General features: G+C 35.8%; 1 protein-coding gene across 1 annotated transcript; it reads right to left on the bottom strand.

The window, feature by feature from the left end:
- Positions 1 to 137: 137 nt before the first annotated feature.
- LOC6048513 lies at positions 138 to 20,449 on the bottom strand. The gene is made up of 8 exons (XM_001865385.2): positions 20,221 to 20,449; positions 19,702 to 19,962; positions 17,552 to 18,195; positions 17,150 to 17,496; positions 9,403 to 9,626; positions 9,074 to 9,337; positions 921 to 1,920; positions 138 to 365 (listed from the first exon to the last, which is right to left on the bottom strand). The coding sequence occupies exons 1-8, from the start codon at positions 20,390 to 20,392 to the stop codon at positions 272 to 274; spliced, it is 3,006 nt and encodes a 1,001-aa protein (XP_001865420.2). The 5' UTR covers positions 20,393 to 20,449; the 3' UTR covers positions 138 to 271.
- Between the last annotated feature and the right edge of the window lie 1,119 nt (positions 20,450 to 21,568).

The raw sequence follows: 21,568 nt of genomic DNA, 5'->3' as shown, positions 1-21,568 counted from the left end.
AGGTAAAACGGAAGAACAGCAGATTAAAATGGTAATGTCAAATGTATTTAAGTGTAAGTGAAACAATACAAAAAGGAAAATAAAATCTATACATAAAAAGAAATGAAAAAAAAAAATCTAATAAAACCACGCGTAAATTTAATGATCCGAACATCACAGTTTATTTCCTATAAAAATAAAAATTTACACCAATCATTAGCACCAAGACGTTGTACTAAGCACTGAATATCACATTTCCTTTCGTCTTTAAGGAGCACTCTCACTGGCTAGGTTAGGCTACGGGATCGTCCTCTTCCGAAGATATTGAAGATTCGTTGTATAGTCGGTGGTGGCGCTGCCGTCCTTTGAGGAGGATGTGAATGATGCTAAAAATGGTTTGAAAAAATGTTTTATTAAATTTGTTACTTATTTCACAAATTGACATTTTTGAAGTTGATGTCAGTAAAGGAGGTATTGGACTATGGCAAACAAACAAACAAACTAGCACTTTTTTGTGTCTGACAGTTTGCAGCAAATATATGCAGGCTGACGTTTCTGCAAACAAATGCAGGAAAACAAGCAAAGCAGGCAAACTACCAAACTGTCAAAAAGTTTCTTTATTTGCGAGTTTGTTTGTTTGTTTGTCATAGTTCAATACCTCCTTAAACGTTTCAGTTTCGTCAAGGTATGATAGCTTTGGAAAGCTAATTTTACTAAATTATGTGCTGATAAATACACTCACGGATTAAAATGGGTGCGCATGGTTGCTTAAGATGATTCCAAAGCATTTATACCCGAAATTCACAATTTTATTTACACAAAATTTACTAAATTTTAATTCCGTCGGTTGGATCGTGTCCAGGGAGCCCAAATCTATCATACCTTGACAAGGCAAAACTATTAATATACAATATTTTCAAAACAAAATTTCAATGACCTACCCAACAAACAGCAAATTCACCGAGTAAATGCCGGACGCAACAAAGTTGAACAGTTCCGGCGCGTTCTCCAGAGTTCGGCTGTAAATATAGGTAAACAGCGGAGCCCCAGCCAGCGGCACAATGGCCGTGATGGACATGGCCATCGAGTAGATCTTGGCGATATCGTGCGACGGCAGAATGCTGGAAGAAATCGACATCAACGCCACCCCTTCGGTACCCTTGAGCGGGGTACTCCCGGTGGCCAGGTACAGTTGCCATCCGTGACTGGCCAGTCCCTTGATGAAGGAGTCACTCACGAAGCAGAGAATCGACAGAAATGCGATTGCAATATCCGGAACTTTGAAGATCTTCTTCAGGATGGCAATCCCAAGAAAGTTCCCCACAATAATCGCCATCAAGTCCGCCGATTGCCACAAGGTAAAGTCCTCCAGCGTCCAATCGAACTTCCGTCGGGTAAACAGATAAAACACGTTACCCCCACCGGATCCAAGCACCGTAAACGCCCCGATGCAAACCGTCAACCAGATGATCCCCCTATCATACCCAGATCGCGCCTTGAAAAACGTATTGAACATGTCCCTCAGCAAATCCAACCGGAAGATCTCCCTCAACTTGCCACAACCGCCAAACCGGACATCCCCAACCCTCGGCGTCACACTGTCCTCAATAAACACCAGCACATAAACCGCCCCAAAAGCCATGGCCAAAGCAGAAAGCACAAACACAGCCACCGAGCTGGTCATCTCCAAAATAAAACTGCTGGACATCATCCCAACGAATGCCCCCGCCAGTGTGCAAGCCTGCAGGATGCCCATCCGAACCGTTCGGTCGTGCTCGGTGGTCACGTCCGTCAGGAAGCTGAACAGACCGGCGCAGACGACGCTGGTGCCACCTGTCAGGGCCGCCGGCAGGTAGGCCACCGCGTACAGCCACGGATTGAGCGGGGTGATCGCCGATTGCCAGCATATGGCGGCCTTGGCGAGGTAAGTGAGAATGTAGCCTGGAAGAGAGAAAAGGAAATAGTAGTTTATGCAACAAGTTGCAAAATGAAGATTTTTTCAGCACCATACGTTCATTTAACAAACGAGGTTTACCAAGTTGGATAAATACGACGAGTGCTGAAATAGTAGTTTATGCAACAAGTTGCAAAAAGAGGATTTTTTCAGCACGAGTCGTACATTTATCCAACGAGGTTCATCGAGTTGGATAAATACGAAGAGTGCTGAAAAAATCAAGTTTTGCAACGAGTTCCATACAACATTTTTTGCAATTCCGAAAAACACACACTGAGTGAAATTTTATGTCAAATTTTCATGTATTTTGTCAATAAATCGTTCAAATCAAAAAATGTTGAAAAGTGTTACTTTTCGAAACAAGTGCTAAAAAGTTCAACTTTTCAGCACCCATTTGAGTGCTGAAAAGTAGAACTTTTCAGCATTTATTTTGAAAAGTGTTGCTATTCGATTCTGTTATTTTTGGTACAGAAAAGTAGGCTATTTCATCGTTCAAGAATGACAGGAAAAGTAAGTAGTTTCACGACGGAATTGCAAAAAAATCATATTCAGCACCTGTAGCAAATACATTACATACATGTAAATCGTCAAAAAAGTCAGAGGTTGTGTGTAAGCACACACTTTATTTTATTTAAAATCTGTTTTCAGGGCATTAAAATATACATTTTCATCTATTATTTTAACAAATTTTAAAACATTAGGTTGTATCATTGCCGAGATACAGTTATATGATTTTAAAAAAAACTAATTTAAAAAAAATAAAAATATTTTTTCATACAAAAAATCGTCAGTTTATGATTTTTATATTTTTTTTAAAAGCTGAATTTCAAAATCGGGCTTCGTCATGAACACGGAATATGTCTTGAGAGTCTTCACCCAGAATTTCAGCCAATTTGGTCCATCCCATCTGGAGATATCGTGGTACCCGTAAATCAACTCGGTGTTTTGAGCTTAAAATCGTCTCTGACTCAGTTTAATCATGTAATACTGTCACGAAACTTTCAGGAGTGATTGAAAATCATGATTTTACTGGATTCAAATAAAATTCTGTAATATGAAATTTAATGATTTCTACATGTATGTAACCCCTTAATATTAGACAACAACTGGATTGTTTTTTTTGCTGTGAAATTTTCAAGTTTTTTTTTAACGATGCACATCAACCGGAGCCTTGAGCACCCATATATCTGCTATCTTCGAAACCAGTGAGCTAAGCTACCATCTCCATAAGAATTACAACACAATTTGACTATTGTTATAATCGAATTATTTCAAGATTGGATCCGTAAGCTCAACAATTTTGATTGATAAAGTCTGAATCATGGATTGTCCGTCCACGCTCTACACAATTAAGATTTTTTTTGTGGAAATTGTCCACGAAGGTTCTGAAATTTCTAAAAAGTGTTCACGTGGTTTATGGATAATCCCTTAGACGAAATCATAAAACAAAACTCTGTCATGGTTAGGGCTTGTGATTTTTCAAGATTTCGTGGAAGCCTCGATATCCGTAAAATTTTACCATGAAATTTGGCCAATCCCGTGGAATGCAGAAAAAAAATCAATTTACTAAATTAAAATATTCAACGAATTGCTTCTCGGTAATTTTTCGATTCTATTTATATTTTCAACCCCATTTGTATGATTGAAACCCAGTTTTTTCTTATGTTTTCCCAAATTTCGATTTTCTTTGTATGGGTCATTCCTTCCCAAGTGACCACGCGTCCAACATCGACCTTCACCAAATCTGCTCATATTTGGCATGGGGGTTGTTTTTGCCCCAAAAACAAAGAATCCAAAGTTTGGTGACATTTGGTCCAACCCCGCGCCCGTGGCACCCCCCTCTTTTTCTGAGATTTTTGAAAAACCTCATTTTTAAAATGCATTTTGCTAAGAGAAAAGTTTACAAAAGTTAACTTTTGGGTATGTATATTTGAAGATTTTTTGACATAGAATCGAATGGCATACTCAAAATTTACGTACAGTGTTGCCAGATATGAAAATGTTGCGCTTAAAGTTTTAAAATGCATTTTTAACCCTTTTGGCGAGCACTTACGGGAAAACTGACAATTGCATTCGATTGCTGAGAGTTTTTAACATTAAATTTAATCAAAACCTCAGGGTAAAATGAATATTTCTTGAGATATCACATTTTTAAGTTGGAAAGCTCTGTATTGCACAGCAAATGTTTTACTTAACCATCAATTTTCAACAGTACATTGCGTGAGAGCATAGTAGGCCTTGAAATTTTAATATTCTTTTTTTCAATTTCTTAACGGAAGCAAGTGAATGTCCCTAAATTGAATTTATGTATGTTTGTATTTATGTATGTATGTATTGTATGTATGCATTTGAACCCCCGTCTTGGCAGGACTTGGCGTGGTTCACGGATATAAGAAAATGACAAAATGTTTAATTTCGAGCGCATCAACAGGAATTTTCTAGTTTTATGGCCCCAGAAGCTAGCCTGATAATATGAGCTCATTTGGTTAATGTTCATTGGGTCCAGTTTTGACCTGAAGTTAGAATGGAACTTAATTAATTTACTATGAGGAATTTTCACTTTTAACATCTTCTTCGACAAAGTTTCCCTAAACGCTATCAAATTTTCTTATTGTCAAAATTCTCAAAGATTTTGAACCGGGGAACAACTTTGTAGAACATCGCAAAGCGCTAGGAATTGATCCCGAAAATATATAGGATAATTTTTGAGCATGTTTTTATATTTTGCCAAATAAAAACTCCAAACATCCTTCAGGTAATAATTGGATCCACCAACCCTAACCAAATAAGCTCATATTATCAGGCTAGCTTCTGGGGCCATAAAACTAGAAAATTCCTGTTGATGCGCTCGAAATTAAACATTTTGTCATTATCTTATATCCGTGAACCACGCCAAGTCCTGCCAAGACGGGGGTTCAAATGCATACATACAATACATACATACATAAATACATACATACATACATACATACAATACATACATGCATAAATTCAATTTAGGGACATTCACTTGCTTCCGTTAAGAAATTGAAAAAAAGAATATTCAAATTTCAAGGCCTACTATGCTCTCACGCAATGTACTGTTGAAAATTGATGGTTAAGTAAAACATTTGCTGTGCAATACAGAGCATTCCAACTTAAAAATGTGATATCTCAAGAAATATTCATTTTACCCTGAGGTTTTGATTGAATTTAATGTAAAAAACTCTCAGCAATCGAATGCAATTGTCAGTTTTCCCGTGAGTGCTCGTCCAAAGGGTTAAATTGCATATTAAAACTTTAAGCGCAACATTTTCATATCTGGCAACACTGTACGTAAATTTTGAGTATGCCATTCGATTCTATGTCAAAATATCTTCAAATATGCATACCCAAAAGTTCACTTTTTGTAAACTTTTCTGTTAGCAAAATGCATTTTAAAAATGAGGTTTTTCAAAAATCTCAGAAAAAGAGGGGGGTGCCACGGGCGCGGTGGTGGACCAAATGTCACCAAACTTTGAATTCTTTGTTTTTGGGGCAAAAACAACCCCCATGCCAAATATGAGCAGATTTGGTGAAGGTCGATGTTGGACGCGTGGTCACTTGGGAAGGAATGACCCGTATGCTATTATCTGTAATTTATTTAGAAAATTTGTCACACAATTTCTTGTTATCTTGTCTACTTTATAATTAAAGGCAAAAAATAGCTGAAATTTGGGGCGAAGACACTGAAATTCGTTTGCTGCTGATTTTGCGAAAGTTCCTCTATCCGTGTTTAAGATTTTTTCAAAATTCAGGCCGAAAACACTAATTTTTGACCTCACTAAATGTAAGCGTGGATTTAAAAATTTCAACAAAAGAAAGATTGTTCGAAAGATCGACAAATTTCACGTTACATTTTGTGACAATGAAAATCCTACGCAACGTATCCTACGTGAACGTATTTTATGTAAATCTTTGAAAAAACATTATATTTTGTTATCCGTGTCCACCACATGAACATTTTTTCTTTATTACAAAAAAAATCCTAAAATAAAGTGAAATAACGTTATTCAAAACTTCACCGAAAGAAAACGTAAAGCAGTTTGAGTTATTTTATCTTTGAATCGCTGTAAAAAAATAACGTTGAATAAGTTGAATATTTTTGTTTGAATGAAGTTTTTATTCCATTTGGTTTAAAATACAACAAACGCTGAAAAAAATTAAAGGCATTTTTAAATATATTTTTTTCTTAAAATTATCAATTTAAATTTTTAAAGCAACTGATATAAATCAAATTTTGCCTAAGCTTTTTGAAGTACTTATTTAACTTATTTTACTGATAGTACAGTCATCCCACATATTCGGAACACCCACAAATTCGGAACACTTTTATGATAATTTGTCAATAGCATGCCAAAAGTAGCTTTTCTGTCGATCTTACTATTTTAAGAACCTTCATTTGGACATTATCTTGCTATTTCACTTGTAAAAGTAGTATTTTTTGAACAAAAAACTTCATTCCAAGACTATTTGTCCAGAGCAGCAAAACACTGCCTCCAAATGGCCTGTTTCATAATTGTGGGATGTTATTGTGCCTCCCACAATTGTGGAACACCTGAATTTAACTGATATTTTCACAAAAAAAGTTATCAAACCATGTATAAAACATCACTAAGCTTGAGTTTCATTGGTTTCAGTGTGTGAAGTCATTATTTGATAATAAATATGTACTCCTGGAGAGATCCAAAGTTTGTTTACATTCGTAAGAAAAAAGTGTTCCGAATTTGTGGATTTCAAGGGTCAAAGTAATTCTTCAAAAACTTCATATAAAAGTTAAAATTTGTAGATGTTCGATACAGCATTCGAAAGATCGCAAGAAAAGCTTTCAAATGAAGGTAAAAGCGAGTCATTAAGTTCAATTATCGATTTGATATGATTTTTTGAACATTGGCCGATCTGGAAACCGTTCCGAATATGTGGGATGACTGTACTTTTGATGAATCCGTTGTTTCATTTTGAAGATATTGTAGCAATCAAAGTTCCTAAAATTTCAGTAAAATAAGCATAGTTGAATCGTAAATTCAGCTGAAGAAAATTCTAAAAAAAAATTACAAAATTCGTTTCGTATTTTTATTTTGCAACAAATATTTTGTATCGAGGTGTTAAATTTTGTAACTTGAACTACTGCTAGCTTTTAAGTTGCTTTCCTATAAACAAATATTTAAAAAATAACATTTTTTTTGCGTTTATTTTTAGCGGATTGTCATGAAATTGTAATGTTTTATTATTGGCATGCCCCAAAATTTCAATATTTTTTAATGTGAAAAATCACTAGCCATAGTCATGGCATCCACAGGTAAAAGATTCACACTTTAACCAGAAAAATATTGTCAGGTGACTATAACTTGAAATTGTAGCAATTTCAAGAGTACGAGTATAGAACAAAAATTTCAGCAAAAAAAAAAGTTTTACATCGACAATTCTCGAAAATTCATTAGATTTTTGAATGAATCCAAACATGCTGAAAATGATGCTAAACGCATTTTAAATTTATTTCAGCTGATTGCACTTAGAAATCAATAAAAAAATGTTTTTATTTAAATTTTTTTTTGCTTCTCGATTTCTGAAGCCCCCCCCCCCCTCAAAATTTTTAAATCAAAACTAACATTTCAAAAAGGCGTAATATTGTATAATAGGCTCTTTTGAAATGATAGTTTTGATTTAATTTTTTTCAATATTGTTTTTGAAAAGATCAGAAATTTCACGAATGTTTCAAATTTTAACTTTGTAAATCGGACCATTAGTTGCTGAGATATCGACATTAGAAAATGGTGGGTCTTTTGGGTGAGACTTAGAAAACAGCAATTTTCCTGCTTTTAAACCTTTGCATGGCAATATTTCAACAATTAAGGGTCGTAGCAACAAAGTTCAAAAAAGCAAATTAGAGAGAATTTTCTTTGCTTTTCAAATGATTTTTTTAAAAAGTGGGCAAATATGGGCACTGATTTAAATAAATTAATTACTGCGACTATTTTCAAAAAAGTTACCAAAAAATGGCTATAACTTGAAAACGGTGCACTTAATCAAAATTTCACTGAAGTTTGATTTTTGATTGCAAATTAGATTTTACATCGAAAAATGAAGTTAAAAATTTTTTGCGACCAATAATTTAATTTTTTGAAAAAATCAGTATTGATTCAAAAAATCATAACTTGGTCAAAGATGTTTTGTAGTTTGATAGTTTTGGTCACCGAGAATTTTTTTTTTTGGCTTTAGTTGATGTTTTTCGGTGAGAAATGAAACAAAATTCTTCTTCTTCGTTACGTTTCGGCCTACTTCTTGGTTTCGGCCATCTTCAGACACAAAAACTTTTCCAGGCCAGGCTACTCCTGCTGGAGTGTCTGGATCGTGCTGACACGATCCAGACACTCCAGCAGGAGTAGCCTGGCCTGGAAAAGTTTTTGTGTCTGAAGATGGCCGAAACCAAGAAGTAGGCCGAAACGTAACGAAGAAGAATTTTGTTTCATTTCTCACCGAAAAACATCAACTAAAGCCAAAAATCAAAGATGTTTTGCACAACCTAGAAATTTCTGAAAAGTTGGCATTTGATGTCCCTTAAAAAATATCACCCTTAAAAAAAAATAAAAATAGTGTTTTTTTTTGCAAATCAAGTTTTAGTGAAATTAAAAATCACCATTTTTTTTTACCGTGTATGATTTTTTTTCAGTGTAGTCCATATCCATACCAATAACCCTGCCGAAGACACCAAATCGATCAAAAAGTTCCTTCAAAAGATACAGATTTTTGAATTTTCATACATCATTTTTGTATGGACAACTACCAAATTTGTATGGAAAATTACATGGACAAACTAATGATGCAAAATGGCTTCTTTGGGCATATCGAAGGCACCAAAAAAGTTTCAGCCGGATTAAAAAATACAAAAAAAAATAATGACCGAAATCTCAGAGAATTGCTTTCATGCAAAAAGTTCATAGTTGAAACATGAAAAAAGTCAAAAATTTATTTAATTGTTTGAAAACAATTTTGCTCTTTTATTTTGTGTATTTGTGTGTCAGAAAATAGTTTATCAAAAGAGACTTCTAAAAGTGATTTTTGTAATGGGCCATTACAAATGCTAACTATCAATTACTCATATTATCTGCCACCATAACTCACCCACACACGGTATAACCATCACCGGTTTCCGTCCGAACCGATCCGACCACGGCCCCAGCAGCAGCCCACACAGCGCCGGAAGCACCGAGATGATAATGTTAGCCACCATCGAGATCTGCGCCGCCGTCGGTTGCACGCGGGCTTCCAGGGCGATCAGATCTTCCGATTTGTTGGCGACATTCGTCCCCAGCAGCGAGCATTCGGTTTTGTTGTAACCGAGATATTGACACGTTTGGACGATGATTTGATTTGCCAGCACGATACCTTAACAAAGAAAATCGCGCTTTGTTAAAACAAATGGGATATTGGAAAAGGCTAATGATTCTGACCTGAAATACTCCAACCGAAACACAACACTACGGCTACTGGTTCAATGACCACGCACTTTACTTTTTTGAACACGCTGCTACCGGAGCTGGAACTGAACCCGGTACCTTCATCTTCCGTCGTTTGAACTAGTGGCGTACGCTCGTTGCAGTTGACGCTGCTGGAAGATTTGCTTCCTTCACTGTCCATGGTTGGTTCGTATCTGATGTCTGGATAACGCCGCTTTGTTCAACTTTCAAATGGCGCGCTCTTTCTACAAGTTTCTTATCTCACAAACAATGACTGTTCCGATTAGAAGTCATTTTCGAATCCCAATCAATGATAAAGCTTTGAATCACTTGGGATACGCACCGCCGAACGTATGACTCACCAACTACCAAATCACACCTGTCCTTCAAACAAGCGGTCCAAATTCGTCCTAAAAACCCCGTTCTAGGTCGAAAAGCTACCACTCGACTGGACAACTCACTCGTAACTGCGTTCATGTACGCGAGAGAAAGTTACGCGCGAAACCGTTTTTTTTTTTTGCAATCTAGATTATCGATATCGGAAACAAAGCGTCCACTCTAGAGTGTTTACAAACAGCGATTGAATAACAACACATCAATAAATTGTGACGAACGCGCGTTTAGAGTACAGAATCAGCAAAGCCGTTATTGAATCACCGTCACGCAACTCATTCTGAGGGGAGATCAGTCGGTTGAGCGCGCGTTTTGGGGTAGGGTTAGCGGTACCGGAAATGGTCGTACTTAGTTAACAGTTTCTCAAGCTACGGTTACCATATTACACAGTTTCCATATTATCAAACATTAATTTTAAAAAAAATGCCTCCACAACCCGTTCCATGAACCCTTTCCCCCGCGGAAACAAGCGACGAACCACGAGAAGCCTCGCGGAGGCACGACGAGGCAATATCATTGCGAAGTTACAAAGACTACACTTTTCAATGCCAAACATCGCTCGTGCGGGCAGTTGGTCGCGATCCGTTGCACCAACACGTACCACACTGCTCCGACAGTCATCTTATCGCGATTCCAGCGACGATCCTCTCACGATGCCGCCGCTGGTTGTTGGAGTCAGCTGTTTGAATCTGTTGTTGGTGCAGCAGAGCTGGAGACTGCAAATTAATGTGTGTTTCCATGCCGAATGGGAAGGGCGAATTCGTCAGGGTGGAAGTCTTACATGTTCTATGATTTTTATTTTATTTTCTGGTCAACAATCTCAATAAATGATAGAACCATGGTTATAAATCGAAATCGAATATGATTAAATAAGTAACTCAAAATCAATTAGATAAATTAATTTGGTTTGATATCAACAGTATTGGTTCAACCCTGTTTACAGTACAGGAATGATGAACAGAAAAAAGCTAATGATGCCGTAATTACAGTGCAGAATTTCCAGCTAATGTTATTCTGTTACTGCTGAGCAGAAATGGCTTTTTGTGGAGTTTTGTGTTTGTCATGTGTGAAAGGGCTGGTAAGAGCGCTTGAATTGGAATCCTCTGTTTTCTATTGGTTTAATCATTTCAGATAAAAATTGAAATTTTATTTATGCGCGTTTATGATCAAATTATTAAAATTATTTCTTTTCAATTTTTTAAGAAATTTTCAAAATTAGTTTAATCAATAAGTTTAAATCAAAAGTATAATGATTTGGCCAAAACTTTTCCGTATGGCTTGACCGATAAAACTTTTTAAGAATTATTTATATTGCTTTGGCAACAAATATATTTCCCATATTTGCATAAGTGTCGAAAATATTAAAAAAACAGCAAGCTTTGAAAAACGTAATAGTAGTTTATGCAACAAGTTGCAAAAAGAGTATTTTTTCAGCACGAGTCGTACATTTATCCAACGAGGTTCACCGAGTTGGATAAATAGGAAGAGTGCTGAAAAAATCAAGTTTTGCAACGAGTTCCATACAACATTTTTTGCAATTCCAAAAAATACACACTGAGTGAAATTTTATGTCAAATTTTCATGTATTTTGTCAATAAATCGTTTAAATCACAAAAATGTTGAAAAGTGTTACTTTTCGAAACAAGTGCTGAAAAGTTCAACCCATTTGAGTGCTGAAAAGTAGAACTTTTCAGCATTTATTTTGAAAAGTGTTGCTATTCGACTCTGTTATTTTTGGTACAGAAAAGTAGACTATTTCGTCGTTCAAGAATGTCAGGAAAAGTAAGTAGTTTCACGACGGAATTGCAAAAAAATAGTTTTCCCCACAAAAGGCTACGTCTAACTTTTCGTGAAAAACTGAATTTCGTTCGGTTTTGTACTACAAAGTTCTGCATATTTCGAGTTATTCTGAAAGCACACTTGATTTTCAACAAAATTGCATTCTAGTAGTTGTTCGGTAACTGGGCGTTGTTTAACTGGGCTGCTTTTTAACTGGGCGCTCGATAACTGGGCCGTAGCCCAGTTAAAAAGCAGACAAACGTCAAAAAACCAAAACAAACCAAATTGACCGAGGGGTTAATGGATGCAAAAATCATATTCAATAGATAAAACCAGGGCTGTGGAGTCGGAGTCGGCGGAATCGGGTCTTTTTGGGGACCTGGAGTTGGAGTTGGAGTCGGAGTCGTCAAAACTCTAATAGCTGGAGTCGGAGTCGGAGTCGGAGTCGGCTAAATTGTATGAGCTGAAGTTGGAGTCGGAGCCGCAGTCGTAAGTTTCTGATAGACCTGGAGTCGGAGCAGGAGTCGGAGTTGTCAAAAAGTTTAATATAATTTACGAACTTATTTATTGTTCAATATTTGTTAAAATTCAGGTAAATTTATATACATTTTTTTATATTTTAAATTTATTTAATGAATTGCGTGCACTGCATTTTTTGTTTAATTTATTTTTGGTTCAAAATATTTATCAGATACCATGATGTTTTCGAAGCATTTTTATTGTGTTTGGAATGCTCAATATAAGTATTTAACAAAAATAATTATGTTTTTAAAACATTATCAACTATTATATCAATCTTCTACTTGGAACGCAACACGCTCATTTTGTATGTAAATCTGCCAAAAAATATCGAAAATAAGTTGCAACTTATTTTGAAATACAGTTAAACCGGCGCACTTATGCCTCGCATATGCAACTTTGCATATACGAGTCATTGAATTTATTAGATATATCGATTACCCCAATGTTTACAACTTCTATACAAAACTCTTTAAGTGTTGATACTAAATAATATCGTTGAACAAGTCTTTTTTTTTAAATGCCTTAAATCGGGATGATATAATTGATATAGTTCAATTAAATTTACAAATATTATAATTTTTTCATGGATAACACAATTTCTATGTACGTCTACTTAAATAGATTTAAAAAGCTTTAAAAAATAGTTACTTTGAAAATTAATTATTTCAAAACCAGGGTATCTATGATAGTTACTGCACACCAATTTCTCATTACTGAATTCAGTTAAATTTACTGAAATCTGCACTACTGAAATTTTCAGTAAATGAAAACTTGCTGAAAAAAAAAACAATTGAAAATAAGTGTAGCTAGCTTATTACCTTAAAAAAATGAATAAAAATTTAAAGTTGTTAAATAAAATGTCCCAATTTTTCAAACAGTCGAGCTTCCGTGGCCGTGAGGTTACGGGTTTCGCCTTGTAAGCGGAAGGTGAAGGGTTCGATTCCTGTCTGGCTCGGCAAAGTCAGATCCCTTCAAAGAGTAAATTCACTCACTGGGAACACTGACCGGTAGGGGATGGGTTTTGGCTAGCGGCGTACTGGAGTTCCAATCCAGAGGTCGTGAGTTCGATTCAGGTACCGGGATGATGATGTTGTTAACAAAATTAAAATTAACCCAGAGAATTGTTGTGCTGAAAATGCGTTTTTTGTATATTTAAAATACAGATTAGGTGTCGGAGTCGGAGTCGGAGCCGGAGTCAATAAATTTTGGAAAGCTGGAGTTGGAGTTAGAGTCGGAGTCGGCTAGAGTTGGTAGGCCGGAGTCGGAGTCGGAGCCGGAATCAACAATTTGTGGAAAGCCGGAGCCGGAGTCGGAGTCGGAGTCGGAGTCGCTTGATACATGACAACTTTTTTCAAACTTTTGTTTAATTTCAAGTTACAATTAAAGAAATATGAAAAGTAAGCATTGCAAATAAATTTGAGTAACTTTAATTTTTATATTTCATCTGGAAAATATTATGCATGGTGGTCCCCTCGTTATTTTTTGTTCAGCCCAGTTAACGAACAACATTCAGTGACTGAGTTACGTTCTCAGCCCAGTTACCGAACAACTACTGTATTTACTCGAACATTCTTATAATGCATATGGGACTTTTAGGTAAGCATGGGTAGTATATAGTAGTTTAAGATCTATTCTTTTAAAACCAAAAATCAACCTTTGAAATTTCCAAATTTGACTCCAACGGGCAGTAACCAACAAATCTTCAAATTCAATGTCATTTAAGTTTATGAAACATTAAATTTTCAGTACAGAATTATTTTTCAATTTCTGTGTAACTTTACCAATTTTGTTTTTAACAAACTACATTATGTTTTGAGTCAAATGCACAGAGTTACATTTTCTGCTGTAGACTATTATCTAATGAGCAATTCCAGCCCAAAACAGGATTTTTTAATCTAATCGAACACAAGCGCAGCCAGTCCGAAGAAACCATCCTGGAAGAACTTGGGGTTAGATTACGCCCCAAGTTCTTTCTTGTCAATATTAATTATTGCAGTACACTTGAGTAACCCCGAAGATGTATTGCATAAATTAAAGCGGCCAGGCCTACTGCGTTGCATTAACCGCAGAGACAGATTCTGTAAACGGAGCACATTTCACAGAATATACAAGGGAGGAAGGATGCGTGGACATACCGTACCAAACGCTCCTGTTTACAGTTTCATATGTGTTTTGTATAATGTGTTAAAGGTAAAATATAGTGTGGTTATATAATCAATTAAATATAGTAATGCAATATAATGATAATTTAATAAAATCCCTTCACCTATATATAATAACCACGCACCCAAGCACACAAACTGCGACACAAAAGAAATGAAAATGAGCATGCAAAAACAAGACAGCGCGTCTCCGTGCTCAGCGCACTAATCCAGCCAAAAACAGGATTTTTTTAAGTACTTTTTTCTCGACCCTCTCCGATTTCAATGAATCTTTGTAGACATGTTATTCTACGCTTATATAGACATTTTTGTGTATATGGAGCCAGTTTCACTCGATAATGACATTCGAGAAGGGCGTAAGTGTTTTAAATATTGTTGTATTTCGTAATTTAAATATTGCTCTATCTCGAAGCCGTTGCATCGTATCAAAAAGTGGTCAAAGACAAACTTGTAGGAAATTTGACGGACTTTTCGAAAAAAAAATACACTGAAAGAAATAAAACTAAAAGTGAAATTTGAAGGTGAGCCCACGATATTTTCTTCGTTCAAAATTTTTGAGAAAATAGCCTAAGATGTTACAAAAACTCACGAAAAATGCAGGATGGAGAAACTCACCTGAATAAATACAAAAATCATTTACTGAGACTGTTTTTGTTTATCAAAAGTGCTTTAAACATCAAAATTTTCAAAAACCAAACACGTTCTCCAGACAATTTTACATAAATGTTTCCTTATTGACCATTGTCCTAAGTCCAATCCTTGTGCAGTAACAGCGGTTTAAAAATAAAAATGTTTAAAAAAATAGGTTTATTTATGGTTTTTAGCAATTTCTATATGACATACTTGATTTTTCCGTCTCGAAAAAAAATTTAACCGGAAAGCTCATCCAATTTCCCATAAGTTTGTCAAGTTCTGTTGTTTTGCAATTATTAGTTTTCAAAAAAATGTATGATTTGAATTTAACGAAAACAAAATTAAGGGCGAGTCCACGAACAGGGCATACCGCTTTGTATGGCACGTCGTTTGAACCTCACCAATCTGCCTGAAATTTTCAGGGATTGTTTGTACGTATAAAACTAGCATCTGGCCAAAATATGAGCACTCTTGTCAATGGGAGGTGGGAAAAATTGGGACATAATGTTTTATAATTCAAAAAATTAAAAAATCTTCAAAAAGGCTGTAACTTTGGCAAAATACAATTCAATTTCAAAATTCAAAATGCATCTCAAAGGGCTTAAAAAATGCAACAAAATGCAGGGAGAAGCATCCCAATTGGTCAAATCTAAAGAGAGTTATTGGCATTTTAGTAAAAAAATAGCATAATTTTCAAACTCAAATAAAAAAGTGTTCCATCCAGATATCAACTCGGTTCAACCTGCAGCTCGTAGGGGACATCTGGGACTATCATCTAAGACTGATAACGCTTTGGGCAAGGCAGAATAACACATAAAATAGAAACTTTTATTTTTAGTAAATTTTTGGGGTGTAATCTTTTGCCCAGGGGACCGCTTAGATCCCATTTTCTGGTGATAATTTTATCATATTCGTGTTATTTAGACAATTTCACAGTAGAAACATGCATAAAAATGTTTAATTTCATCCATTTTAAACTTTAAAAAATAAAGATTTAAGCTGATTGCATTTCAAATTCCATATTTTGAAGTTTTTTGATAAAATATTTTTTGCCCCTTGATTTTTCAAGCTGATTTAAAATTTAAAAAATATTTGTAAATTCCAGCCTTACATTATTTTCTTGATCTGAAAGCGTTTTGTAGATCTGAACAGAACCTACAAATTGTTTTTAAAAGATTGCAGAAATGTTGCGTCATTCTAGAGAAATCGACAAATTAGAAAATCGTAGCGCATCGCATAAAAAGAAGATTCTCTGTACAATTACTGTCAACATTTATCGATATTATAAATATTATCATAGTTTTTTTTTATCGTATGGGTTACGATACGGCCTTCTTGTCATCTGCAATAAAAGTTGTGATTGTGAATTCCAATAAGGGCTCGTTCAAAAATTACGTAAGGTACATATATGAAATCTCGAAAACCTCTGGACGTAATAGTTGAACAAACCCTAATCATAGACTACTGGATCAACAAAGCTGATGAAGTGGCAGAATAATTTGAAATAAAATTTGCATAAAAACAACATTGTACTTTATTTCTCAAGGATTTATATGACAACATCTCGACGTCGTCGTGCTATCTTGTCGCACCCGCCATTTTGACGTTCCGAGAAAAACGCGTTTTAATGTTTGACCTTGAATATTCAAAAACGAGAGCACGCATTGTAAACAATAACAAACACGTTTTGTTTGGCTCACCATTCTGTGCATTGTCCCAAAGTTTGGTTGAAGTTGGTTGCTGGAGTCCCGAGTTATAATTACAAATGTTTACGGTAGTCTAGCTTGTACGTGCGACAAACGCATCCTGACTTTCCTGGCCTGAAATCCCTTTGGCCTTTTGTCGCACTTACATCAATTTTCATGGAGTGACAAGATAGCACGACAAGATTGAAACTACTTTCATATGTAAAGTGACAAAAATGCACGGAGTTTTTTCGGTTTTTGTTGAATATCTCAGGATTGAAATCGAATTTTGGGGATCTGTGAAGGTCAAAAGGTGAGGCATTGTCAGCTGCACAAAATGGCGTTCTTAACTCAATTTGGCCCAAAATGCACGTACGACAAGTTAGCACGATGGCGACGATCTGACGATGGTTTTAGAAAAAAGATAAATGATTTTGAAGAATACATCACTTTTTTTTTACAATATTAATAGAGGCTGATTTCGTCTATTCTGCAAACATTGGATTATACTGCAAATAAAATAAACTGTAAACGTTACCCGTTAAAAAAAACTAAAATTTCACCTACCCCAAAACCAACAACGCTCCACCGTAAATTCCAGCCGTCAAAAAATTAAACGCCTCCGGATTGGCCATCATCGTCACTTCGTAGAAGCTCACAAAAAGTGCTTCCGATGCCAACGGAACCAGCCCAACAATTGCCATCGCAATTCCAAAGAACTTGGCAATCTCACTGGAAGGCAGCAGGTACGAGCACACCGAGAGTAACGCAGCAGCCTCCATTCCCTTTAGGCCAGTCATTCCGGTGGCCAAAAACAGCTGCCATCCGTTTGAGGATAGTCCCTTCCAGATGGAACAAATTACGAAGCTGAATACGGAGATGAGGGCCAGGAGCGTGTCGGGCCAATCGAAAATCTGAAAATATGTTTGGAGTTAGTTTATCAATTAAAAAGAAGTTACAAATAGTTACCTTCTTCAGCATCGGGATTCCCACCAGATTAGCCAATATCACCAGCGATTGGTCAACCAGCTGGAAGTGACCGTACTGATGCCTTCCCCACTCGAACTTCCTGTGGGTGAATTTGTACCCCACGAGGCCACTTCCCGCGGCCAGTTCCATTAGTCCGCTGGTAACCACAACCAACCAGAGGATCACCCAAACGAATCTGGATCGCTTACGGCGCCCCGACTGCACAATCTCCCGAACCAACCCGGTCGAAAACAGATTGGCCAAGCTGGAACCCAGCTCGCTGTCGGCACTCGGAACGATGCTGTCCTCAACGAACAGAGCAATGTAGACCAGTCCCACCACGATGCAGCACGTGGCCATCACAAACAGCGCCGTCACGCTGGTCCACTCGAGGACGTAACGGCTGGCGTAGGTTCCGGCCATGACACCGGTGAGGATCGAAGCCGTCACAAAGCCCATCCGGATGGTGCGATTCTGGTCGTTGGTGATGTCTGCGATGAAGGCAAAGATGGTCGCTCCAAGAATTGGCATTCCACCGGGGATGGAAAAGGGCACATAGGCTAGGACATAGTACCACGGGTTGACCTCCACGAACGAGGACAGATAGTTGAGGCTGGTTAGGGCGAAGTAGGTGAGAAGGAGGCCTGTGAGAAGATATTGAAATTCATGTTTTCTTGATTAATGATATGCATTAAAAATTGCATTTTTGAAGTATTATGACAGGCCAAAAACAAAAACAAAAACAAAAACAAAAACAAAAACAAAAACAAAAACAAAAACAAAAACAAAAACAAAAACAAAAACAAAAACAAAAACAAAAACAAAAACAAAAACAAAAACAAAAACAAAAACAAAAACAAAAACAAAAACAAAAACAAAAACAAAAACAAAAACAAAAACAAAAACAAAAACAAAAACAAAAACAAAAACAAAAACAAAAACAAAAACAAAAACAAAAACAAAAACAAAAACAAAAACAAAAACAAAAACAAAAACAAAAACAAAAACAAAAACAAAAACAAAAACAAAAACAAAAACAAAAACAAAAACAAAAACAAAAACAAAAACAAAAACAAAAACAAAAACAAAAACAAAAACAAAAACAAAAACAAAAACAAAAACAAAAACAAAAACAAAAACAAAAACAAAAACAAAAACAAAAACAAAAACAAAAACAAAAACAAAAACAAAAACAAAAACAAAAACAAAAACAAAAACAAAAACAAAAACAAAAACAAAAACAAAAACAAAAACAAAACAAAAACAAAAACAAAAACAAAAACAAAAACAAAAACAAAAACAAAAACAAAAACAAAAACAAAAACAAAAACAAAAACAAAAACAAAAACAAAAACAAAAACAAAAACAAAAAAAACAAAAACAAAAACAAAAACAAAAACAAAAACAAAAACAAAAACAAAAACAAAAACAAAAACAAAAACAAAAACAAAAACAAAAACAAAAACAAAAACAAAAACAAAAACAAAAACAAAAACAAAAACAAAAACAAAAACAAAAACAAAAACAAAAACAAAAACAAAAACAAAAACAAAAACAAAAACAAAAACAAAAACAAAAACAAAAACAAAAACAAAAACAAAAACAAAAACAAAAACAAAAACAAAAACAAAAACAAAAACAAAAACAAAAACAAAAACAAAAACAAAAACAAAAACAAAAACAAAAACAAAAACAAAAACAAAAACAAAAACAAAAACAAAAACAAAAACAAAACAAAAACAAAAACAAAAACAAAAACAAAAACAAAAACAAAAACAAAAACAAAAACAAAAACAAAAACAAAAACAAAAACAAAAACAAAAACAAAAACAAAAACAAAAACAAAAACAAAAACAAAAACAAAAACAAAAACAAAAACAAAAACAAAAACAAAAACAAAAACAAAAACAAAAACAAAAACAAAAACAAAAACAAAAACAAAAACAAAAACAAAAACAAAATTAAAAACAAAGCATTACGAGTTCAAAATCGAAACAAAACCATCTATTTTTAGCATCTTTTGTGAATTCTTTCGCAATACTTCATTTATATAAACAAAGACTCCCACCTCAATCACCAAAAAAAAAACCAAAGCATAACCACTCACAACAAACGATTACTGATAACAAACAACAACACAACACTCTCACCGCAACCCGCAATCAGCACGACCGGCTTGCGCCCGTAACGATCGGCCCAGGCGCCCAGCAGCAGAGCCCCCGCGGCCGGCACCACTGACTTGATAACCACAATAACTGTGGTCACACTGGCCGCCGCCGGCTGGACCTGCGCTTCGATCTCCTGCACAGCCGGTCTCGGACTGTCTTCCGTTCCGACCAGCAGACAGTCGCTCCGTTCGTAGCCCTGCACCCGGCAGGTCTGGTAGATGATCTGCTGACTCAGCTGGATCTCTGAATGGTCATTTTGGAGTGATGAGATTTTAGGACCATAGACAAAGAGACAAAAAATTGTGCACGTTTTAATCTTGCAAAACTCTAGTGACATCTGTTGCCTTGTGGTGTAAACTTAATGACGTTAACATTATTTTAATGAACTACAAAATGAGAAAATTGCTGACAATTGTTTTAGTCTAGACAAAACTCTACGCGTTTTTGCAGCTGACTTATAAAAAAATTCCACACACGCATCTTTCATCAAAAGCCACCCACCGGACAGCGCGATCGCGAAGCAAAACAGCATCAGGGCGGGTTCGAAGGTCACGTGGTGTCGGGTGCGTTCGCGCCACCGTACGGAACGGCTCAACCGGAGGCCCTCGTTGGCCAGCTGTTCCTCCTCGCCGCTGGAGTACATGCTTCCCGAGCTGAACGCGGACTCGTCCATGGTGGCAGTCGGTGCCAAACTGAAAGGCCCTTAGCTGAGTGATCGCCAGTGCAGGGGTGCGAATTTTTGTAGTACTGCAGATAATACTGGACAAGAATGGACATCGAGGTTATCACGGGAGCAGGTCGGATGCCATTCTGTGTGCACTTGGAATGCAAGTAGGTAGTATAGTGCGAGTTAATTTTTTTTTTCCTTATTTTTATTACTAGAAAGAATATGACTGGCCTAATTAAATCATATAGAAAACAAAAAAATATAAAAAACACGGATTTTGGGCAATTGATTTCTTGTGAAATAAAGTTTATTGAAAAATCAAAAATGTTTTTTTTTTTCATTTCCCTTTTTTTAATAGTCTTCATCAATACCTACAACTTTGCCGAAGATACCATATCAATCAAAACATTACTTGAACAGTTACAGATTTTCGTATATTCACGTACCATTTTTGTATGAACAGCTGCCAAAATTGTATGGGGGTCATTTTAGGTTAACTGGGTACACTTTTGGACTCGAACTTCACCGGTTTGGACCAAACTTGAAGGGAATGTTCATCTATCGATAGTCAACAGAAATCCCAAGTTTGGTGCTGATTGGACCATCCTCTATTTTTGGCACAGCCCTCTTTTTTGACGATTTTCTTAAGGGGTTACATACATGTAGAAAATCACAAAATTTCATATTACAGAAAATTCATTTAATTCACTAAAAAGACGATTTTCAATGACTCCTGAAAGTTTCATGAAGATATTTCGTGACTGAACTGAGTAAGAGACGAATTAAATTCATAATTTTGCCAAGCGCAAAGCGAACTGTCAAACTTTGTAAACGTTTTTCTCTAAACACCGAGTTGATTTACGGGTGTCACGATATCTCGAAATGGGATGAACCAAATTGGCTGAAATTTGGGGCGAAGACTCTCAAGACATATTCCGTGTGCATGACGAAGCCCGATTTTAAAATTTTGCTTTTTTAAAAAATACAAAAATTAAAAACTGGCGATTTTTTATATGAAAAACATAAAAATATTTTTATCTTTTTTTAGAATAAAATTTTTGAAAATCGGCCTTCGTCATGCACACAGGACCGGTAAAACGAGTCTTCACCAAAATTTTGAGCCGATTTGGTCAAAGCAGTGTTGAGATATCGTGGCACCCGTTTTTTGAAACTGCTAATTTA

The sequence above is a fragment of the Culex quinquefasciatus genome, chromosome 3, assembly GCF_015732765.1.
Source record: "Culex quinquefasciatus strain JHB chromosome 3, VPISU_Cqui_1.0_pri_paternal, whole genome shotgun sequence".
In the NCBI taxonomy this organism is placed as follows: domain Eukaryota; kingdom Metazoa; phylum Arthropoda; class Insecta; order Diptera; family Culicidae; genus Culex; species Culex quinquefasciatus.
The sequence above is the reverse complement of the archived record's forward strand: the minus strand, read 5'-3'. Positions and strand labels throughout refer to the sequence as shown.